The sequence below is a fragment of the Myotis brandtii genome, unplaced genomic scaffold (assembly GCF_000412655.1).
Source record: "Myotis brandtii unplaced genomic scaffold, ASM41265v1 scaffold18, whole genome shotgun sequence".
Taxonomy (NCBI): domain Eukaryota; kingdom Metazoa; phylum Chordata; class Mammalia; order Chiroptera; family Vespertilionidae; genus Myotis; species Myotis brandtii.
The window spans coordinates 4,210,810-4,229,865 of record NW_005356674.1 but is presented as its reverse complement, the minus strand read 5'-3'; the positions used below and the strand labels follow the sequence as shown (position 1 = coordinate 4,229,865).

General features: G+C 55.1%; 1 protein-coding gene across 1 annotated transcript in view; it reads right to left on the bottom strand.

The window, feature by feature from the left end:
- Window positions 1-1,552: 1,552 nt before the first annotated feature.
- The window catches only part of KY (kyphoscoliosis peptidase), a 61,223-nt gene continuing 43,719 nt past the window's right edge, over window positions 1,553-19,056 (bottom strand). The window contains exons 12-14 of the mRNA XM_014537596.1: window positions 8,859-9,047; window positions 7,408-7,598; window positions 1,553-2,720 (exon numbers count right to left, since the gene is read on the bottom strand). Coding sequence (XP_014393082.1) covers window positions 1,825-2,720; window positions 7,408-7,598; window positions 8,859-9,047 — 1,276 coding nt within the window. The 3' untranslated portion in view covers window positions 1,553-1,824. The remainder of the gene's footprint in view (window positions 2,721-7,407; window positions 7,599-8,858; window positions 9,048-19,056) is intronic.

Here is a 19,056-nt window from a genome sequence, read left to right as displayed (position 1 = left end):
GTTCCTTCTCCCAGGCCTTTGTGTGTTCTCCGGGCGAGTGACATGGTGCTGAATGCCTGGGTGGCAGAGCCTGCCAGAAGGCACTGGACGCAGGCCAGGGTCGCTCAGCCCCCCGTGGGGGTACTCCCCTCGTGTCCCAGGGCCGCCAGCCTGGTGGGGGATGACGGAACTTCAGACAGGTCTGGGTGAGGAGGCTGCTGCCACCCACCCTGAGCTCTGGGATGAGGGGCAGGGCCCCCTTTGTTTCCTCTGTAGCCCCAGCATGTAGCACAGTGCCTGGTGCTTATTAAATACCCCCACAAACATGGGTGGAATACTACACCAATGTGAGGATGAAGGCAGAGGAGGCTGAGGGTCCCTGGCTGACCCTGGCTGTAGCTGAGCCTGGGGGCAATTGGAGCAGCAGTGGGGGGAGGAAGTGCTGGGCAGTGCTGGCTCTCAGGGGTGGGGGCGCTGAGATAGGCAGAGGCCACAGAGCTGGAGAAGCCAGGAGGTCAGCAGGGCCACCTGGAGAGTCTCTGTGTGTCGGATGGTGTTGCATCAGCCATGCAGGGCATTCTCCATCCTTCTCTCTCCCCTGCCCCTGCAGGAGCCGGCCTTTCCACTGTTGCCATGGCAACGCCTGCCAGAGGTGCTGCTGAGGGCCAGCTGGACAGTCTCGGACCTGAGTAAGCAAGAGACTCCGAACTGTTCCCATGGAAGGTGGGATCCCGAGGGTCTCTCTTGTCAGAGAAAGGGAGGGAGATGGGATAGGGATGAGCACAAAAACTGCTCCCAGGGCAGGCTGAGGCCCCCCCAGCTGTGGCTTTGCTGGCGGGGACTTCTGGGGCCTGCAGAGCCCTAGTATCTGGGAGCCTCCGTGGCATTGCAGGGTTGCACTCCTCCCTCGCCTGGCCTCCCACCCAGGTCTGTGTTTAGGGTTATCCACAAGGCTCCCCAGGGGCCTGCAGGCCTCTTGAGGCTCCCTGTGCAGGGTGCAGGCTCAGAGAGGGCCTGGAAGGCACCCCCAACTGATACAAGGGTATGGCAGGCTCCTCTGGGAGCACAGAGCTGGAGGTCTCGGCCCTCACTTCAGCACTGAGCTGTGGATGTCAGAGTTGCCTTTGGCAAAGATCTGCCAGGATACCCAAGAGTGGGCACTGGCTTCTCTCTGTTTCAGTCTCATCACATCTCTGTTGCCACATTTCCAGTGTACACAGGGGTGGTGGGGGCCACCAGCCTCCAGCCAGTTGGGGGAGCTCCCATCCTCTTCACACCTTCCCCCCCCTGGGCTCTCGAAAAGCAAGAAGCACCTAATGAAGAGGCAGCAGAAATTTGGAAGATGGTCAGGTCTGGGGAACAAATGATAGTCCGACCTGGGATCCAGGAGTGAGTGAGAAACACTGTGATGCTACTGGGAAGGGGCCGGGGATTGAAGGCGACTCAGCCTTGCAAATCACCTCCCTCCGGGGCCCAACAGAGCATGAATTCTCTCACCAGCACGTGAAGAGCGCCCAGCCTGGCCCACACCCCTGCTTCCCCACATCAGCCCTACAACAACGACAACAGCATGAACACGAGAAGGGGCATCTGGGCAGTGGTGTACAGTTTACAATACCGTGGATTTACATAGCACCTTTTTCTTCTAAGGGGCCTTTGCCTCTGTCCCCTCGGCCACCGCCACCACTGAGCGAAGCCCTCAGAACACAAACATCACAGCTCCGGCAGCAGGGCGGGGAGACGGAGGCAGAGGCCTGGGAGTGATTCCATGCAGACTCAGTGGTGTCCAGGGCTCTCTGCACTTCCCGGGGGCCCTCCCTGGCGGGGGTAACAGGGCCCGGGCCCTCACTGGTCGTTCACTTTATATTTCAGGATGTAGGAATAGAAGTTGTGGTTGGCGTTCTCCAGCACCATGACGTAGACTTCCTGGCAGCCGGCCGTGCTGCAGCTGCCCTCCCAGTAGCCCTCGCTGTTCAGGGTCAGGGGCCACGTGTCCTGCCCCTTCACCAGGGCTTTGGCGACACCGTGCAGCTTCAACTTGAATGGGACGTTGCGGTTGGCGGGAAGCACACCCGACAGAGGCTCCAGCAGCTCGTTGTCCTGCCCCCAGTTACCAAAGCTCTCGGGGAACATGGGCCAGTTCACCTTGGTGTTGGAACAGCACAGGAGATAATTGAAGACAAAGGCATAGTTGCCCGGCTCCTGCCTCTTCTTGACGAAGATCTTGAGGGCAAACTTGCCGGCGCGGGGCAGCTGGACTTTCAGCTCTGTCCGCTTCTCCCGGTGCAGCTGGAAGATGTAGCGCCGCTGCGTCTCCTCGGTGATGGGGCCGTCGTCCCCGTGCAGGGAAGCCAGGACGCTGATGCCCTCCTCCACGCCGAAGCTGACGGAGCAGCACCCATCGCTGGTGTGGATGATGGGGTCAGGGTGGGAGGGCTTCCGGATGCCCATCTGCTCCGAGAACCAGCTGGGGCCCACGGGCTGGTGCAGCTCCGATGGCAGCCGCACCCCCACGTCCACGTAGTTACACTTGAGCGTGTACTCCAGCACGGAGCTGTAGATGTCGGAGTTGCCTTTGGCGAAGATCTGCAGCTTGTGGGTGCCCATGGTTGGAGGGTAGACATCCAGCTTCATCCCGTTCTGCTGGAGTCTCAGCAGCCCGTGCTCCTGCTTGCCATTGAGCATGAACATGAACAGGGTCGGGGCACAGCTCTCCACGGTGATTGTGGCCTTCCCGTTCACTGTGGAGGGAAAGCCAAGGCCGGGTGAGATGGGTTCAGCCTGTGATGATGTGCTGGTAAATGGTTAACAGCTGGCTCTCTGGATGCAAAACCCTGACTTGTAGTGTTTGCCCCTTTCCGTGGTGTAAATACTTTCACCATGATTGATTTTAAGTGTCCAATGTGATGTCCCCAAACATGACATAAGCCAACTGCAGCACACCCCGGGGAGGGTCCCCCTACCCGCTTTAGGTGGTTCTCTTTGAGGGAGTTGAAAGCTGGGGTCTCAAGAGAACAATCTGCCCCCAGCTGTCTGTGCTCACCTCACTCATCTGATTCACCTTATGAAAGCTGCATGGAGGCCAAGCCTGATTCCAGAGCAGGGGAGGGGCCCAGGAGTGAGGAGGGCCCGGGCCCTGGCTGCAGAGCCACCCTGTGACCATCTCCTCCCAGTCCTGAGCCTTGCTTTCACACTGCTCCCTCCAGCATCTGCTTATTACAGTGACAACAGCTGTCACGTCAACACATCACCTTAAAAATGGTTTGGAATGGCTTCACTCCTGCGGACTGTGCTCAAAGGGTGGGGCTGCTTCCCTCCTCTACCCCCCTCTGCCTCATGCTTCCTCATGGGCGTGTCTTAGCCATGTTTGTGGAGTGAAGATACAGTGGGTGCACGGGCGGGTCTTTGGCCTCAGCCCTCCCTCTGCCTCTCCCCTTACCCTCTCAGGCACTGCCAACTCCTCACCCACCTTACACCCCCAAACCCTTCCCCACGGCAGGTCCCCTCTACTCGTTTGGCTCTGAAATCTGGCCTCTGTCTCCATTCTCCAAAGTCTTCAGTGGCCTTCTTGGAGAACCCAGGCTGCAGGCCACACCCTCTCCTCCCCTTGGGCCGCCACCCTCTCCAGCTTGGCCCCTCTTTCCATTCCTCTGACTGCCGACTGCTATCATTCCTTCCCTTTCCATTACACTAACTGTGGGGTTCTTTGTGCTTTCTGCTATTTTCATTTTCTACACTCTTTGTCTACGGCCTTCAGGACCTATGGGACACCTGTCCCAAGGTCACCTCCCAAGAAAGTGACCAAGAACAATGGAGGGTTGCAACCCTCTCTCTCCCTCACTTCCTCTTCTAAGTCAGCTCAGTGGGCAGCACTATCTCAGCCCTCAACTGCTCATGGCCCCGTCCTGTTCCACCTAACATCTGAGTTGGTGGTGAGGTGCCCCTGCAATTCACATTTGATGTGTGGGACACCGGCCGGGGCCTGCACAAGGCAGCCTGAGGGCTCCTGTGAAAATATCCCCCCTGCCTCTCCTGGGCTCACTTCTGCGGTCACCATCCAACAGCAGACCATTGCCCAGGCCTGGCCAGCGCCAGGGGCCTCCTCCTCAGGGCCACAGGGCATTCTCTCACATCCTCCAGGGGCACTGCCCTTCACCCCCAGGACCCTCTCACCTGTTCTTCCCCTCCACAGCATCCCCCAAACCTGGGTAAGACCTGACTGCCAAGGAGCCTTCCAGACCCCCCAGATGAGGCTGAGCATCCTGAAGGCCCCTCTCCCGTCCTGTCTCCCTTTCAGGAAAGTAGCACTGCTGTCATGAATTTGTCTTATTTTAAAAAATACTTTGATTGTTTTCAGAGAGGAAGGGAGAGACAGAGGGAGATAGAAATATCACTGACAAGAGGAACTCATTGATCGGCTGCCTCCTGCACGCCCCCTACCTCAGATCGAACCCGCAACCCGGGCAGGTGCCCTGACCAGGAATGGAAATGATAGTGGAGAAGAGCACGTAAGAAGAATAGAGCCACTGTTGTTTAAGAATTATTCACCTTGCGAGCTACAGATAAGAAGGTTTCTTACAGACCTGAGGAAACTGGAGCATGTGTGGCAAGAAGAAAACAGAGCTGTAAAAAGATAAGAGACACCTGGGGCCCTCGAGTTTGCCTCAGGAATGCTGACCATTCTCTGTCCCAGGAAATGGCAAGCTGTTTACTACTGAAAATTAACTACCTTGTTATCGGACTTCAAGATCCTGGAAGGAGACACACAGACCCCGGGCCCTGCAGCCATGTCCTCCCCTCCTCACCACCATCCCCCTTGCATGCAGCCTTTCTTCCTTATTCCTATACTAGAGGCCCAATGCACAAAATTCGTGCAAGAGTAGGCCTTCCTTCCCCCAGCTGCCGGCACCAGCTTCCCTCTGGCACCTGGGACCTGGGCTTCCCTCTAGCCACCAGTAGGAACCCAGGACCCAGACTTCCCTCGCAGCCCCGGCCGTTGTCTGGAAGGTCGTCCGGGAGGACGTCCGGTCTAATTAGCTTAAACTTTTCTGGAAGGTCATCCGGGAGGACGTCCGGTCTAATTAGCATATTAAACTTTTATTATTATAGAAAATCAGCCAGCTCCTAGGAGGTGGGAGAGCAGATTTTCGAGGATGACCTGCTGCTTCCCCTAGTGTCGGCATATGTGAGCGTTACTGGAATAAATGCTCACATAGGATTCAACTCTGTCTCTGCTTAATTGGCTCAGGTAGTAACAGGCAGCCCGGACCCATGGATTGTCAGGTTTCAGAACCGTGACCTCCTGGTTCATAGGTCAACATGCAACCACTGAGCCACACTGGCCAGGCATGAATTCATTTTGTGTAATGTCTGTCCTCCCTGCTGGGTGGGGGTGCTGTGACCAAGGGGCCCTCCTTTCCTGCTTGTCCCAGTGCCACCCAGAGGGTTCTTGGCAAAGGTGAGTGTTATGGCTGGGGAGACACAAATAAAGGGCTGGGGCCACCTGGGGAAGTAGGAGCCCATGTCCACCTTTGTCCCTTTCTCCTCCCTCACCCTTCCTGGCCCTCTCAGAAAGGAAGGGAGAGAGAGAGCTCTGCTCTCAGTGGCTTGCCACCCCACTGTCCTGTGTCCTCTTCCTGTCCTGCTTGTGCACCCTGGTTTCCCTCTCCTGCTTCCTCCCCACCCCCACTCTTAACTAGCTCCAACCCAGAGGCATTCTTTAAATATGCATCTCGAATATGGAATCACATTGCAGATTACTATCTAAGAAAGCAGCCCGTGCTGACATTTCTTGCAAAGGCACAGTCAGCTCGGTGGCACTAGTTAGATGTTGGTGTGCCTGGTGCATTCGTCCCTGTGGCTCCTCAGAGGACAGGCTCTCCTCCACCTGCTGAGACCCTGGCAGCCCAGGCCATCCTGCCTACGCTCAGGCCAGTGGCCTCCCGCTGTTATTTCAGTAGCAGGAGCCCCCAGGTGTTTGAGTTTTAAAAAGTAAGCCGGATTCAGCCTGTTTAAGGAAACCCTTGTGAGGCAGAGGGACAAGGCAGCTGGAACTAACACAGCTGCCCCCATCCCCTGGCAGTGGGCCCACCCACAGGCCACCCTGTGTGTGCGACCAGTAGTGTGAGCTCAAGCCTTCTGTCCTGAGAGCACACAGGCCCCCTGGGATTGGAGAGGGAGAGCCCTGCAGGCCGTCCTTCGTTGAGGTGGAGGGGAGCACTGACCGGCTGTGCTGAGCCCTGTGGTGTGTCTAGCCATGTGCCCAGCCCAGGACCAGGCACCAGGGCCTTGGAGATGCATAAGACACAGTCCTCTGGAGAGAGTCCTGCGAGGCCCACAACCACAGTTTTGGATCCCTGGAGGCGGCCCCCATATGCCTCATAAAGTGCAGACGATGCCGCCATGGGGAAGTGGAGAGCAAATGTCACACAGGCCAGCCATGGGTACAGTTCACCTTGGGGTCCTGCACTGCCCAGCCCAGCCCCAGGGGAGCTGGCTGGAAAAGGCTGGGTCCTGTCCCCGGGAGGAGGGAGGTGGAGCAGAGGTCAGCAGAGCCAGCAGCATCCCGGGCATGGAGGAGGCTGCGCTGCCCTCTGGAGCCTGGCCTGGGTCTCCAGTCTCTGGCTTCTGGAGCTTGAGCTCAGAGGTTCCCGGAACATGTCCGTCCCCGCGTCCCAGGATGCCTGCTCTGCTCCAGCTCCCAAGACCCAGCTCAGTGGCCACCTCCCTAAGAAAGCCTCTCCCCACCCTGGGTCCTGGGAGACCCCTGCCACTCCGGGCTTCTGGTTAGACCACTGACACACAGAAACTGACCAGCTGGGCCAGCCGTGCTCTCTGCCGGAAGTTTGGGAAGAGAATACAGCAGGGCAGTCAACTGGGAGGGGGTGCAGCCAGGGCTGAGCTGTCCCTGCTGCTGGGAGCTGAGCGAGGCTCAGCCAGCATGGGGGATTCAGCCCTTGGGCAGGAAAGCCCGCAGGCTCCCTCCATGCCCCCATCTTGGTACATCCTGGTGTGAGGAGGCTTCTGTCCCTGCATGTGTGACTAATGGCTTGACAGCCTTGGCTGCCTCAGTGCCCACCCCCCACCCCCCTGAATGCCCCCACACATACAGCTTACACCGAGCTCACAGGCTCAGCCAGCATGGGGGATTCAGCCCTTGGGCAGGAAAGCCCGCAGGCTCCCTCCATGCCCCCATCTTGGTACATCCTGGTGTGAGGAGGCTTCTGTCCCTGCATGTGTGACTAATGGCTTGACAGCCTTGGCTGCCTCAGTGCCCACCCCCCCCCCCCCTGAATGCCCCCACACAGACAGCTTACACCGAGCTCACGGGTCTGGAAGGACAGTCCCATGGGGGCCCGGGCGCCAGGAGGCACTGAGCAGGCTGCCCTGTCCCTGCTGCGGGCGCACCGGCCACCTGCCCAGGGTTACCTGTTCTGATCACGGGAGTCTCCGGGTGGGCACTCAGCATCCCCTTGTTGTAGAACTCACTCTTGTGATACATGTTGTTCTCGAACTGCCTCAGGGACTGCGGGGGTTTCAGCAGCTGCCAGTTCTTGTTGTCTGGGAAGTGGTCCTCGATGAACAGAGCGGGATGCGTCAGGAAGTAGAACTCATTGTAGCTGGAGTGGAGGGAAAGCTGGTCAGCAGCCGCGTGGGGTGTGCAGGGGGAGGCGGGGCCTTCCAGGGGGGTCTGCGGGGCCTGCTTTGGGCTAACACACACCCAGGAGGGGGCCTGCCTGCTCCCGGAATGGGAAGAGGCACCACCTCCAATCCTGACATGGGCGCTGGAGACGACCCCTCAGGGTCTGCTTCTCGAAACAGGAGCCAAGGCAGGATGTGAGTCCCCGTCTAAAAGGCCACAACCCACAGCTGTGCCTGGGAGAAGGGCCCCCTGTTCTCAGAGCCAGAGACTTGAAGGGAACAAAAGGCATGGCCTGCGCACCAGGCGCCAAGCAGTGGAGGGGAGGGGGCTGGGACGGAAAGTGCTCAGGGGGCCGGCTCCATCACCCCCTGATCTCCTTGCCTGAGCAGCTGTGTGGGAGGAGGCCTTCTGCAGTGTCTAGGGACGACCCCATGTGGCTCTCTGGGGGTCAGCGATGGGCATCAAGAAGAGAATGGGGAGACTCTGAGATGGGGAGGCTCTACTTGGCCCAAAGCGAGCAGTGCCCGGAGCTGACAGAGGTGAGGAGGCATGTGAGTGCACGGGTCCTGCGAGCGTGCGCGTGTGTGTGTGTGTGTGTGTGTGTGTGTGTATGCACACGTGGGCGCATGTGCAAGCTCTTGCACTTGTCCTGTATGTGGGGCTGTCAAGATTTAAACTGAAAACATCAGCGAGAGAGACAACGCTCATTTCTCTGGATCTGAGCTGCTGATGGACATCACAATCCACAGTGAATGTCAGGGCCTTCGCTTAAGGCCAGGGTTGGCCAGAGCCTGCACTCAGTGCGGCTCAGGGTCCCTGCACACCATCAGCACCCCTTCCTGCATTCAGCCCAGAGAGGAGGAGACCGACCTGGTGTCTAGGGAGTAGCAGGAGAGGGTGCGGGTATCTGCATCATGATACAGTCAATGGCCCAAAACCTGCAGGGAACCCACCGTTCCTAGCCCTGCCTTTCCTCATATGTGGCCCGCGGGCAAAGGCTGGAGGCTTTTAGCTCTCGGGTGGAGGGAGTAAGAGGGAGCCAGAGGAGTTCTGCCCTGTGCACCCCGTCAGTTCTGGGCCCTTATAACTGGCCTGGAGCTGGCTCACATTGGGGCTCGAGGGAAGGTGGCGCAGCCAGCAGTAGGCTGAGGCCTCCCTGGCCCTCCTTCCCTCCGGCCGCCTCCTTCGTCCTTGGCTCTCCCCGTATCCACCTACCAGGATGGAGACTGGTACTCACAGGAAGGTGAACTTGGAGGTGGTGGTGTCCACCAGGCCACTGCCCCAGGTGCTGTCCAGCAGGTGCCACCTCCCTTCCAGGTACACGGCGTTCCAGGCGTGGTCAAACTCCCCCGAGAAGCTCTGCCCTGTCTGGTAGCCGAAGCCCTTGGAGTAGCCGGGCACCGTCATGCACTGCACTCCAGCGATTCTGGGGGTGACAGCGGGTCTGAGAGGTGGGCTGTCCCCGCCCAAGTCTGTCTGTCAGTGGCATGCACTGCACTCCAGCGATTCTGGGGGTGACAGCGGGTCTGAGAGGCGGCTCCTGCTGGGCTGTCCTCCCCCGCCCCCAAGTCTGTCTGTCAGTGACCCCAGGCCTCCGGTGTGTCTGCTGTCCCTGAGGCCCTCTGCGTCTCTCTTTCCTTACCTCTCACAGAGCCACACACATACAGCCTGCGAGCTGTTACCTCCAGAGCAGGGGCCTGAACAGTCCTGCTGGTCAAGACTGGCTGTCGTCTGGCTGCCTGCTCCTCCCTCCAGACTAAATGTCTCTCCCCAGAGCCTGCCTGGGTGCTCACCACAGTGAGAACCACCTCAAGGACACGGAAACCAGGGATATGGTGGCCTTCTTGAACCAGAGCAGCTCTAAACGCCTGTACGACTGCGGGGCGGGGTCTAGGTGACACGGTGGGGTGTCAGGGAGGTGTGCTGGAAGCCGGGGTGCAGAAGAAAGCTCCGCCTGCTCAAGGTCCTCTTTGTGGGGACCCCTGGGGTAGGCAGCCCGAGTGTCCAGCCCTGACTCCAGGATCGTTCTGGTCCGACTGACAGGCCACAGCATGTGTTAAGGTCATGACTGCTGTGGCCACAGGTTTGAAGTCCCCCACAGTTGTCCTTGGGGACGTAGAAGGCTGATGGGTCTTTCCAAGCTCTTGGGCCCCTTCGGTGGAGCAGCCCCTGGCGCTCACAACTGAGCTGCTGACACTTTCTGGGGCCTGGACAGTGGGGCCTGGGTGCTGGCCACGTCTGGGAACCTTGGTGATCACTGGAAGCTCCAGTGTGGGTGTTTATAGCTGAAGTCCTGAGGCCCAGATCTGAGTGTTGGGGACCACCCCAAGGCCAAGCCAGAACTGGAGAGTCCTGGGATGGTTGGCGGCCTTCCTCTTCAGTACCCCAGCCCCCTAAATGGCAGCCGAGGGGGTGGACTGCTAGTCTGACTGGGGGGCACCTGTGCTAGCCCTCTGGGGCTTTTGTGTGAATTAGAAAACGTTGCCTCTTCTTTGAGACACTGTCCTTTCGCTTGTGGAAATCGGGCATAATAAATCCACAAATCCACGCTACCCGGGGGTGCATGTGGCCCCTCAGATGGGCTCCTTGGAGCACACAGGCTGCCCACAGCGCTGACCCGGTGACCTGCCTCTGCACTCTGGGGGTCACCAGGCCTGGTTCAGGGGGGACGCTCTGGTGACGGGGTCCATCTATGGACCAGGTCCACGGCCTCAGTTGCTTTAAGCAAAAGCGCCACAGGGCCTCTCAAGTCCTGGGGTGAAACGGCCACACACTCACCATGGCAATGGGGGGAATCTCCCCTATAAAAATGAATGTTTAATGAACGATTAGCAGAATGCTGGATTAAGTGTTACTTATCTATAACTACATATCATTTGTTGAGAGTGAATGAAGCGAGGTGAGGAGCCTGCAGGTGACCACATTCCACCTGCCTGGGTGCTTCACCTGCAAGGGATGAGCCCTGCCCCCCACCCTCCCAACGCAGGGCACAGGCCGCTCTGCTGGGGCTCTTGATGGGCTTGGCTGTCCTGCAGCCGCCACTTATGCTGCAGCCTCACAGGGAACAGACCAGCTGGGCCCTGTCGGAGGACTTTGGGAGCACGTGGGGGACGGGGGCAGAAAGCAAGAGACACTGGGTCCTGATGTTTAGATTTCCTGCTGGTAAAGATCAAAACCGACTCTCAGAGCAGCAGGGAGGCTCAGAGGTTGGAGACCCAGGAGGCAGGGCGGGGTGGGCCCATAGGAGAGGAGAGGGCAGCATGCACACCTGCAGAGCCCCTGCCTCACCTCGCTGCAGAGGAGGGACCTGCAGGGCCGCGGGGTCCAGGGGGCTTGTTCCCAGGATGAGGAGATCTGAACATTTCATAGTTTTAGAGCAAACTGTCAGCAAGAGGGGAGGTCAAAGCAAGGCCAGAGGGGTGGGAAGGAGGTCTGGGTGGGGGTTGGGCCTCAACTGGAGGGCTCCACATCCTCCGAGAGGGGGTGAGGAGGAGAAATGCTGTGAAGAACATTTAGTGAGGTAAGGAATGCTCCTGAAGCAGTGCTAATTGACAGGAGCCCATAAAACTCTGCCCTCAGCACATTGTGTATGAGAATGTGTGTGTGTGTGTGAGTGCGGGTGTGAGTGAGTGTGTGCCCACATTCATAGAGGATGAGAGACAGAGGGGGAGGGCAGAGAGAGAAACAGTGCAAAAGTCACCTGGGATTCTGGGGGATTTAAATTTTCTTCTTTGAACTTCTCTATATTTTCTAGATTTTCAGCAATGATTATGTGTTACTTTTGGAATTGGAAAAAATGCATACATCCTACTTGAAATTACTTTCTTCAGTGAGTTATTTTCCTTTCTTGCCCAGATGTCTGTGCATATCCATTCTGAGTACATGTGGAGGGAGAAGGGAGCCGGCCTGTTTGCAGGGAGAGGCACTGAGTGGAGCTGCCCCTCGTACACCTGCCCGCGGATGCTCATCTGCTCAGAGCCACCTGGGCACCTAGCATCAGGAAGGGAGGAGGCTCCACAGTGAAATGGAGCTGGTGCTGATGCGGGCAGCATGGCCGGTTCAAACTCGGCCTGAGGGTCCTCCTAGGTGATGCCGTGTCCCTGGGCTGTGTGCCATCGGGGACCCTCCCATGGAGCGGATGGAGTAGGGGTAAGATTTGAGAATCTGCCCAGGCTTGGGGTGCTCCAGGCTGGAGAGGCGGTCACTGGGCTGAGCCAGGAGACCCCAGCTCTACCCCCAGCTCCCATGGTCACCTCCAGTGTGACCTTGCCAGGCTTATCACGGCAAAAAGAAAAGCTGGCATTCAGTGATCTCTGACAGGCCGAGGAGAAGATGGGAGGGCCGTGGGGAATGCCTGGGGCAGAATAAAGATGAAAAAGGAAACTCAGCTCTAAGCTTATGCCATGCTTGACTATGATGTGAGGGTATTTTATTACCTGGCAGCAATGTGCCAGATGATTTGGACAAAGCAGTCCTTATGTAAAGCATTATTGTTCATATTCCATGATTCTCATGCCAAATTGTGGAACTAGTGATTCCAGCTGCTGGTAGCTAGTCAGGATGACCCGTGGCCATTTCATGCCATCAAGAGCTCGCTGATGCATACACTCTGGGCCAAGCACTGCACCAGGGACCAGGGAATTACTATCATATCATATCATATCATATCATATCCTATCCTATCCTATCCTATCCTATCCTATCCTATCCTATCCTACAATATAGTAAAATGTAATATTCCAAACATTAAGCTCACTGGCTGCCCTGGAAGTGCTCATAGTTGGAAGTTGGAAGGGGGCAGGTAGGTGAACCGTCACTGAAATGCTAGTGATAAACAAAGCCCCGGGAAACCCAAAGGAGGAGGGATTTGCTGGAAGGAGCTGGGAGGGTTTTGAAGAAGGGGCAGAGGATGAGAAACCTCCTAAACAGCCCAGGCCAGCTGTCCTGGAGCCCCAAATACCACCCGAGGAGACCTGTCTACTAGCTCAGGCACGCTGCAGAATCTTGGGTTTTACCTTTGACCGTTTTGAAAATCCCAAAGCCAATGGTATTAGTTGTGGAGGATCCAGACTGACTGTCACTGTGTACAGAGAAGGTCCAGGCCCTGTCATCGGAGCTGTGTGATGCTGCTTCAGCCCCACACGGCCAGGCCCCCAGCAGGTGCACCCACCAGGCTCTGATGCCCCCTCCTGCATGTCTGAACCCCGCGCGGAAAAGGGGATGGAGGGCGGGCAGGAAGGATGGTGGCTGCAGGAGAGGCAACAAAGCCTGCTCTTTTTTTTTTTGGCATCGTGTTGAAAATATTGTGATTTCAAATAGCGAAATTAGGAAATATGGTTTCATTAACTTTAAGCCCAATGCCCACTTTCCCTGGGCAAGCGTATGTGATTTAGAAGTCTTAGGGCCTTGCTGTTGCCGAAAAGTTGGTTCTCAAGAAGGTTAATATTATTGCACTAAAGATGAATTTTAAACTGGCCCAAACAGACTGTGATTTCCATTCTGCAGCAGGACAACCACAACCATGATTTATGTTTCACATGTTATGTGGTTGATTGCTGTAAATTTGAAAGTGTCTTTATATTCCTGTTATCTGCTTCCCTTTCCCTTTTCTTTTTTAAAAATATGGTTTTTTTTATTGATTTGAGAGAGAGAGAGAGAGAGAGAGAGAGAGAGAGAGAGACATAGATCTTCTGCCGCCTCCTGCATGTCCCCTACAGGAAACGCCCAACCCACTGAGCCACACCAGCCAGGGCCCATTTTCCTTTTCTCACATCACCCTTATGGTGAAGTCAGTAAGTGTAATCACAGTAATAACTCTTTCTTGAAGGCCCTGTTTAGAGCCTCTGAGGTCACGTGACCGCAGGGGCCTCCTCTCCAACAGGTGAGGAGACAGAGGTTCAGAGAAGGAGGCCGACTTGCCTGGGGACACACAGCCAGTCAGTGGCCAGTGCAGCTCCAGCACTTAGTTGTCCTAATGCCCAGTTTGGGAGGCTTTGCCTTGCACCAGCCCTTTTGTTCACCAAGTTATGTTTTAATCTATGAATTTATGGGTGGTATACAGAGCAAAATGAAAGGGTGGTTTGCTATAGTGATGTCATTCATATTTGATGAATCTGCAAAGGTGGGGGACGTTAGATGTCTCTTTTGGAGGCCTTATATGACAAAGTCAGACTTGGGGATAATTTAAGGTTACCCTGGTATCTATCTGCCTCTTTAGGGAGCTGAGAAGGCTGCTCTCCAGTTTTGAGGCCTTTGGGGACATGAGATGTTTTGGGATCATCCAGGACATCATGCAAGGCAGAAGCATGTCACTGCGTGTGCTCTCTGTGACAGCTGAAGGATGGATGGATGGAAAACTGACTGACATCTGACTGGTGACAATCAGTCCCTCAGCATCAAAGCCTCAGACTGGTAATAAGCTCCTGGCTTTATCGAAAGTCCCTGGAAAATCTGCTAGCTGGTGCTCGAGCTGTGATAACGGAGCAAGGAAGGTACTGGAGGCTGACTTAGGGCCAGGGATCTGGGGAATTAAACTGGGCCCTGCAAGGAAATTAAGCAGAATTCATTAAGGCTGTGACAATTGAGGCAAAAGGGAAGACATTAATGCTGGATGATAGAAAGTCAGAAAGAAAGCGGACCAGCAGTTACAAGCAATAGCATCAACAAATAACCTCACGTCGATTACCTGGGAAAGACGACGAGGAAATGAAGGCTGTTGTGAAAATATCCGAATTCCCCACCAAATTACTTTATTAAATCAGTCTTTAATGAGGCCATTGCAGGGAGGCAGAGTGGACTGGCAGCTGTAACGATGCCGTGCGGGCACAGCTCTCGCTAAGAGAACATTCTGACAACTAGGCAGGGATAAATCAGCAACTCTGGATTACCTGTCTTCGGTTATTAAGGAATGAGCTAATGAATTTACCAAACCTTCGACAGTTATTTTAAAGGTAAGGGGAAGTAGGGAAGTGATGCATAGATGAGGTTACTAATCTTTAAAGCAAAAGTTAAAAGAATTCATGGAACTGTGAGCTATTGTTAAGCACCCCGGGCAAACGTGAGGAGTCTTGCACGTTGGGGCCTAACTTTAAATGATGTAAAGTGTTGGAATGTGTTTTAATGATCAGCTGCAGGCCAGAACAGGGCCATTGTTAAGCATCTGGACCAGGCCAAAAGCTGATGGTTTCACTCCAGGCAAGTGTCAGTTTCCTGAGTCGCTGGGAGTCTGACTGGGTCTGTGGGAGAGGTCCACAGAGCAAAAGCACTTCTGTACTCAAGAGGGACAAGAAAGCTTAAACACAACAATCCCAAAGCTAGGTCATCCACCCCAAACTGCATGTTCTTGTTTAGTCCTGCAGTCCTGCCAGCAGGCAGCACAGCCCCAGTGTACAGATGAGGACACTGAGGCGCCAAGAATTAAGTGCCTTCCCAAAGGCATGGAACGGACCAGTGTAAATTAAAGACTGGTGAACTGAGGACCAGGGGGTCTTTCTGGCGTCAAGTCTGGCCCTCCTTCTAGCCCTCTATGCTAGAAAGCTTGTGTTGGGTAGAGAAGGACATGTTCTATGATTTAAAAACCCTGAATGTTTTCAGATGAACAAATTAAGATGAAAAGAATTAAGGTCTGGAAGATGCTACACACAAATAGAGCTGCAGTCAGATTGATGGTTATTCCATATTTTAAAAGAGAATAAGGCCCATTTTTGTAGAAGTTTGCTGGAATATTCTGTCTTTTCCTGACTTTGAGGGCCTACAGTGTGTAGGATTATGAGTTGGGTGGTCACAGGGGAGGGAGGAAGAAAGAGAGATAGAGAGAGAGAGAGAGACAGACAGATAAAGACAAACAATATGCGAAGACATATAAGCCCTGTCGACATGTGAGAGGAATGAGAGGAAATGAACACAGGTTAGCACCTCTATGGGAGAACAAAGCCCAGGGAGGCATATGACAATGTTATCTGTATGTGGTAGGATTCAGAGTCATTTAATTTGCTTCTTTTTGCTTCTGTGCACTTTACACATCACCTACAATTAACAAGTATATTTTTAATTTAGAAACGTATTCAGTAAAAGCATAAGGCAAGACAGGAGCGTGTGGATGAGGTGTGCTGATGACGTCCTGGCGCGGGGCCTGGAAGGAGCATTAGGGAGAGGGGCGCCGCGAGCTCTGGAGGTGTGGGCGGCCTCAAAGGGCGCAGGCCTGGAAGGGTGGCTGGGGTCGGATTCTGGAGGACTTTCCAGGGCAGTCTTGTTCAGGAACCTGGGGCCAGAGGAGCCTGGGCAGGGGCCTGGAGAGAATCCCAGCTCCTTCAGGGGCCCAAAGGCACGTGGGGGGACCTAGGTCTGGGGTGGGGTGGCAGTGGGAATGTTAGGGGTCATGAGGGCTGCTCTGGCTGAGTGAATGGGAATGGAGAGGCTGGTATCTTCTGCACCCGAGAACCTGGGGCCAGAGGAGCCTGGGCAGGGGCCTGGAGGGGATCCCAGCTCCTTAAGGGGCCCAAAGGCACATGGGGGGGACCTAGGTCTGGGGTGGGGTGGCAGTGGGAACGTTAGGGGTCGTGAGGGCTGCTCTGGCTGAGTGAATGGGAATGGAGGGGCTGGTATCCTCTGCACCCGACCTGCCCTGGTTGCCTCTGTGGTCGCAGGGGTGGGCCTTGAGGCCGGGGAGGGGAGGGGCAGGAGGGGCAGGAGGGGCAGGAGGGGCAGGCACATGGCGATAAGCCTCAGACTGGTAATAAGCTCCTGGCTTTATCGAAAGTCCCTGGAAAATCTGCTAGCTGGTGCTCGAGCTGTGATAACGGAGCAAGGAAGGTACTGGAGGCTGACTTAGGGCCAGGGATCTGGGGAATTAAACTGGGCCCTGCAAGGAAATTAAGCAGAATTCATTAAGGCTGTGACAATTGAGGCAAAAGGGAAGACATTAATGCTGGATGATAGAAAGTCAGAAAGAAAGCGGACCAGCAGTTACAAGCAATAGCATCAACAAATAACCTCACGTCGATTACCTGGGAAAGACGACGAGGAAATGAAGGCTGTTGTGAAAATATCCGAATTCCCCACCAAATTACTTTATTAAATCAGTCTTTAATGAGGCCATTGCAGGGAGGCAGAGTGGACTGGCAGCTGTAACGATGCCGTGCGGGCACAGCTCTCGCTAAGAGAACATTCTGACAACTAGGCAGGGATAAATCAGCAACTCTGGATTACCTGTCTTCGGTTATTAAGGAATGAGCTAATGAATTTACCAAACCTTCGACAGTTATTTTAAAGGTAAGGGGAAGTAGGGAAGTGATGCATAGATGAGGTTACTAATCTTTAAAGCAAAAGTTAAAAGAATTCATGGAACTGTGAGCTATTGTTAAGCACCCCGGGCAAACGTGAGGAGTCTTGCACGTTGGGGCCTAACTTTAAATGATGTAAAGTGTTGGAATGTGTTTTAATGATCAGCTGCAGGCCAGAACAGGGCCATTGTTAAGCATCTGGACCAGGCCAAAAGCTGACGGTTTCACTCCAGGCAAGTGTCAGTTTCCTGAGTCGCTGGGAGTCTGACTGGGTCTGTGGGAGAGGTCCACAGAGCAAAAGCACTTCTGTACTCAAGAGGGACAAGAAAGCTTAAACACAACAATCCCAAAGCTAGGTCATCCACCCCAAACTGCATGTTCTTGTTTAGTCCTGCAGTCCTGCCAGCAGGCAGCACAGCCCCAGTGTACAGATGAGGACACTGAGGCGCCAAGAATTAAGTGCCTTCCCAAAGGCATGGAACGGACCAGTGTAAATTAAAGACTGGTGAACTGAGGACCAGGGGGTCTTTCTGGCGTCAAGTCTGGCCCTCCTTCTAGCCCTCTATGCTAGAAAGCTTGTGTTGGGTAGAGAAGGACATGTTCTATGATTTAAAAACCCTGAATGTTTTCAGATGAACAAATTAAGATGAAAAGAATTAAGGTCTGGAAGATGCTACACACAAATAGAGCTGCAGTCAGATTGATGGTTATTCCATATTTTAAAAGAGAATAAGGCCCATTTTTGTAGAAGTTTGCTGGAATATTCTGTCTTTTCCTGACTTTGAGGGCCTACAGTGTGTAGGATTATGAGTTGGGTGGTCACAGGGGAGGGAGGAAGAAAGAGAGAGAGAGAGAGAGAGAGAGAGACAGACAGATAAAGACAAACAATATGCGAAGACATATAAGCCCTGTCGACATGTGAGAGGAATGAGAGGAAATGAACACAGGTTAGCACCTCTATGGGAGAACAAAGCCCAGGGAGGCATATGACAATGTTATCTGTATGTGGTAGGATTCAGAGTCATTTAATTTGCTTCTTTTTGCTTCTGTGCACTTTACACATCACCTACAATTAACAAGTATATTTTTAATTTAGAAACGTATTCAGTAAAAGCATAAGGCAAGACAGGAGCGTGTGGATGAGGTGTGCTGATGACGTCCTGGCGCGGGGCCTGGAAGGAGCATTAGGGAGAGGGGCGCCGCGAGCTCTGGAGGTGTGGGCGGCCTCAAAGGGCGCAGGCCTGGAAGGGTGGCTGGGGTCGGATTCTGGAGGACTTTCCAGGGCAGTCTTGTTCAGGAACCTGGGGCCAGAGGAGCCTGGGCAGGGGCCTGGAGAGAATCCCAGCTCCTTCAGGGGCCCAAAGGCACGTGGGGGGACCTAGGTCTGGGGTGGGGTGGCAGTGGGAATGTTAGGGGTCATGAGGGCTGCTCTGGCTGAGTGAATGGGAATGGAGAGGCTGGTATCTTCTGCACCCGACCTGCCCTGGTTGCCTCTGTGGTCGCAGGGGTGGGCCCTGAGGCCGGGGAGGGGAGGGGCAGGAGGGGCAGGCACATGGCGATGGAGATGGGGATGTGGGAGGCAAGCACTGGGGGTGAGGCCAGGAATCAGTTGAGTGGGTGGATGTCTGGTAGAATAGGACACCTTGCAGCCACCTGCTACACTTGGTTTGATGGCTCGCCCCCCGCAGTCCCGGTGCCTGAGAAAACACACTCCCAGGGGCCTGCAGAGTGGACAGCGGTACATCCCTCCCCTGGGGAGGGGGGTTTTCAGTGGCCCCTGGGGCTGGCTGATTGTGTCCTGGGGAACCCAGCAGACCTCAGAGAGCAGGTACAGGAACTGCGGGGATCAGTGGGGCTCCCCCAGCCTTGAGTCTGTCTCAGGGTCACCCGGACGTGGCAGTGATGACCCCAAACACAAATGGTTTCCTTACCGACCACTCAGCCGCTGTCACCCACCCAGGCAACCTGGCCAGGTGCTCACTCCCAGAGCAATGAACACGGAGCCCAAAGGCTCCAAGACAGACGCTGCTTCCTAGTTATTCAGCTCTTCCAACTGACAACTCTTTCAGGTAGGAGAGTTTTTGCTTCCCCTGAGAGAGGCCCCCTGTGCCAGACTTGGAGGACAAGCCTCTCACAGTCCCCTTGGCGTCAGCA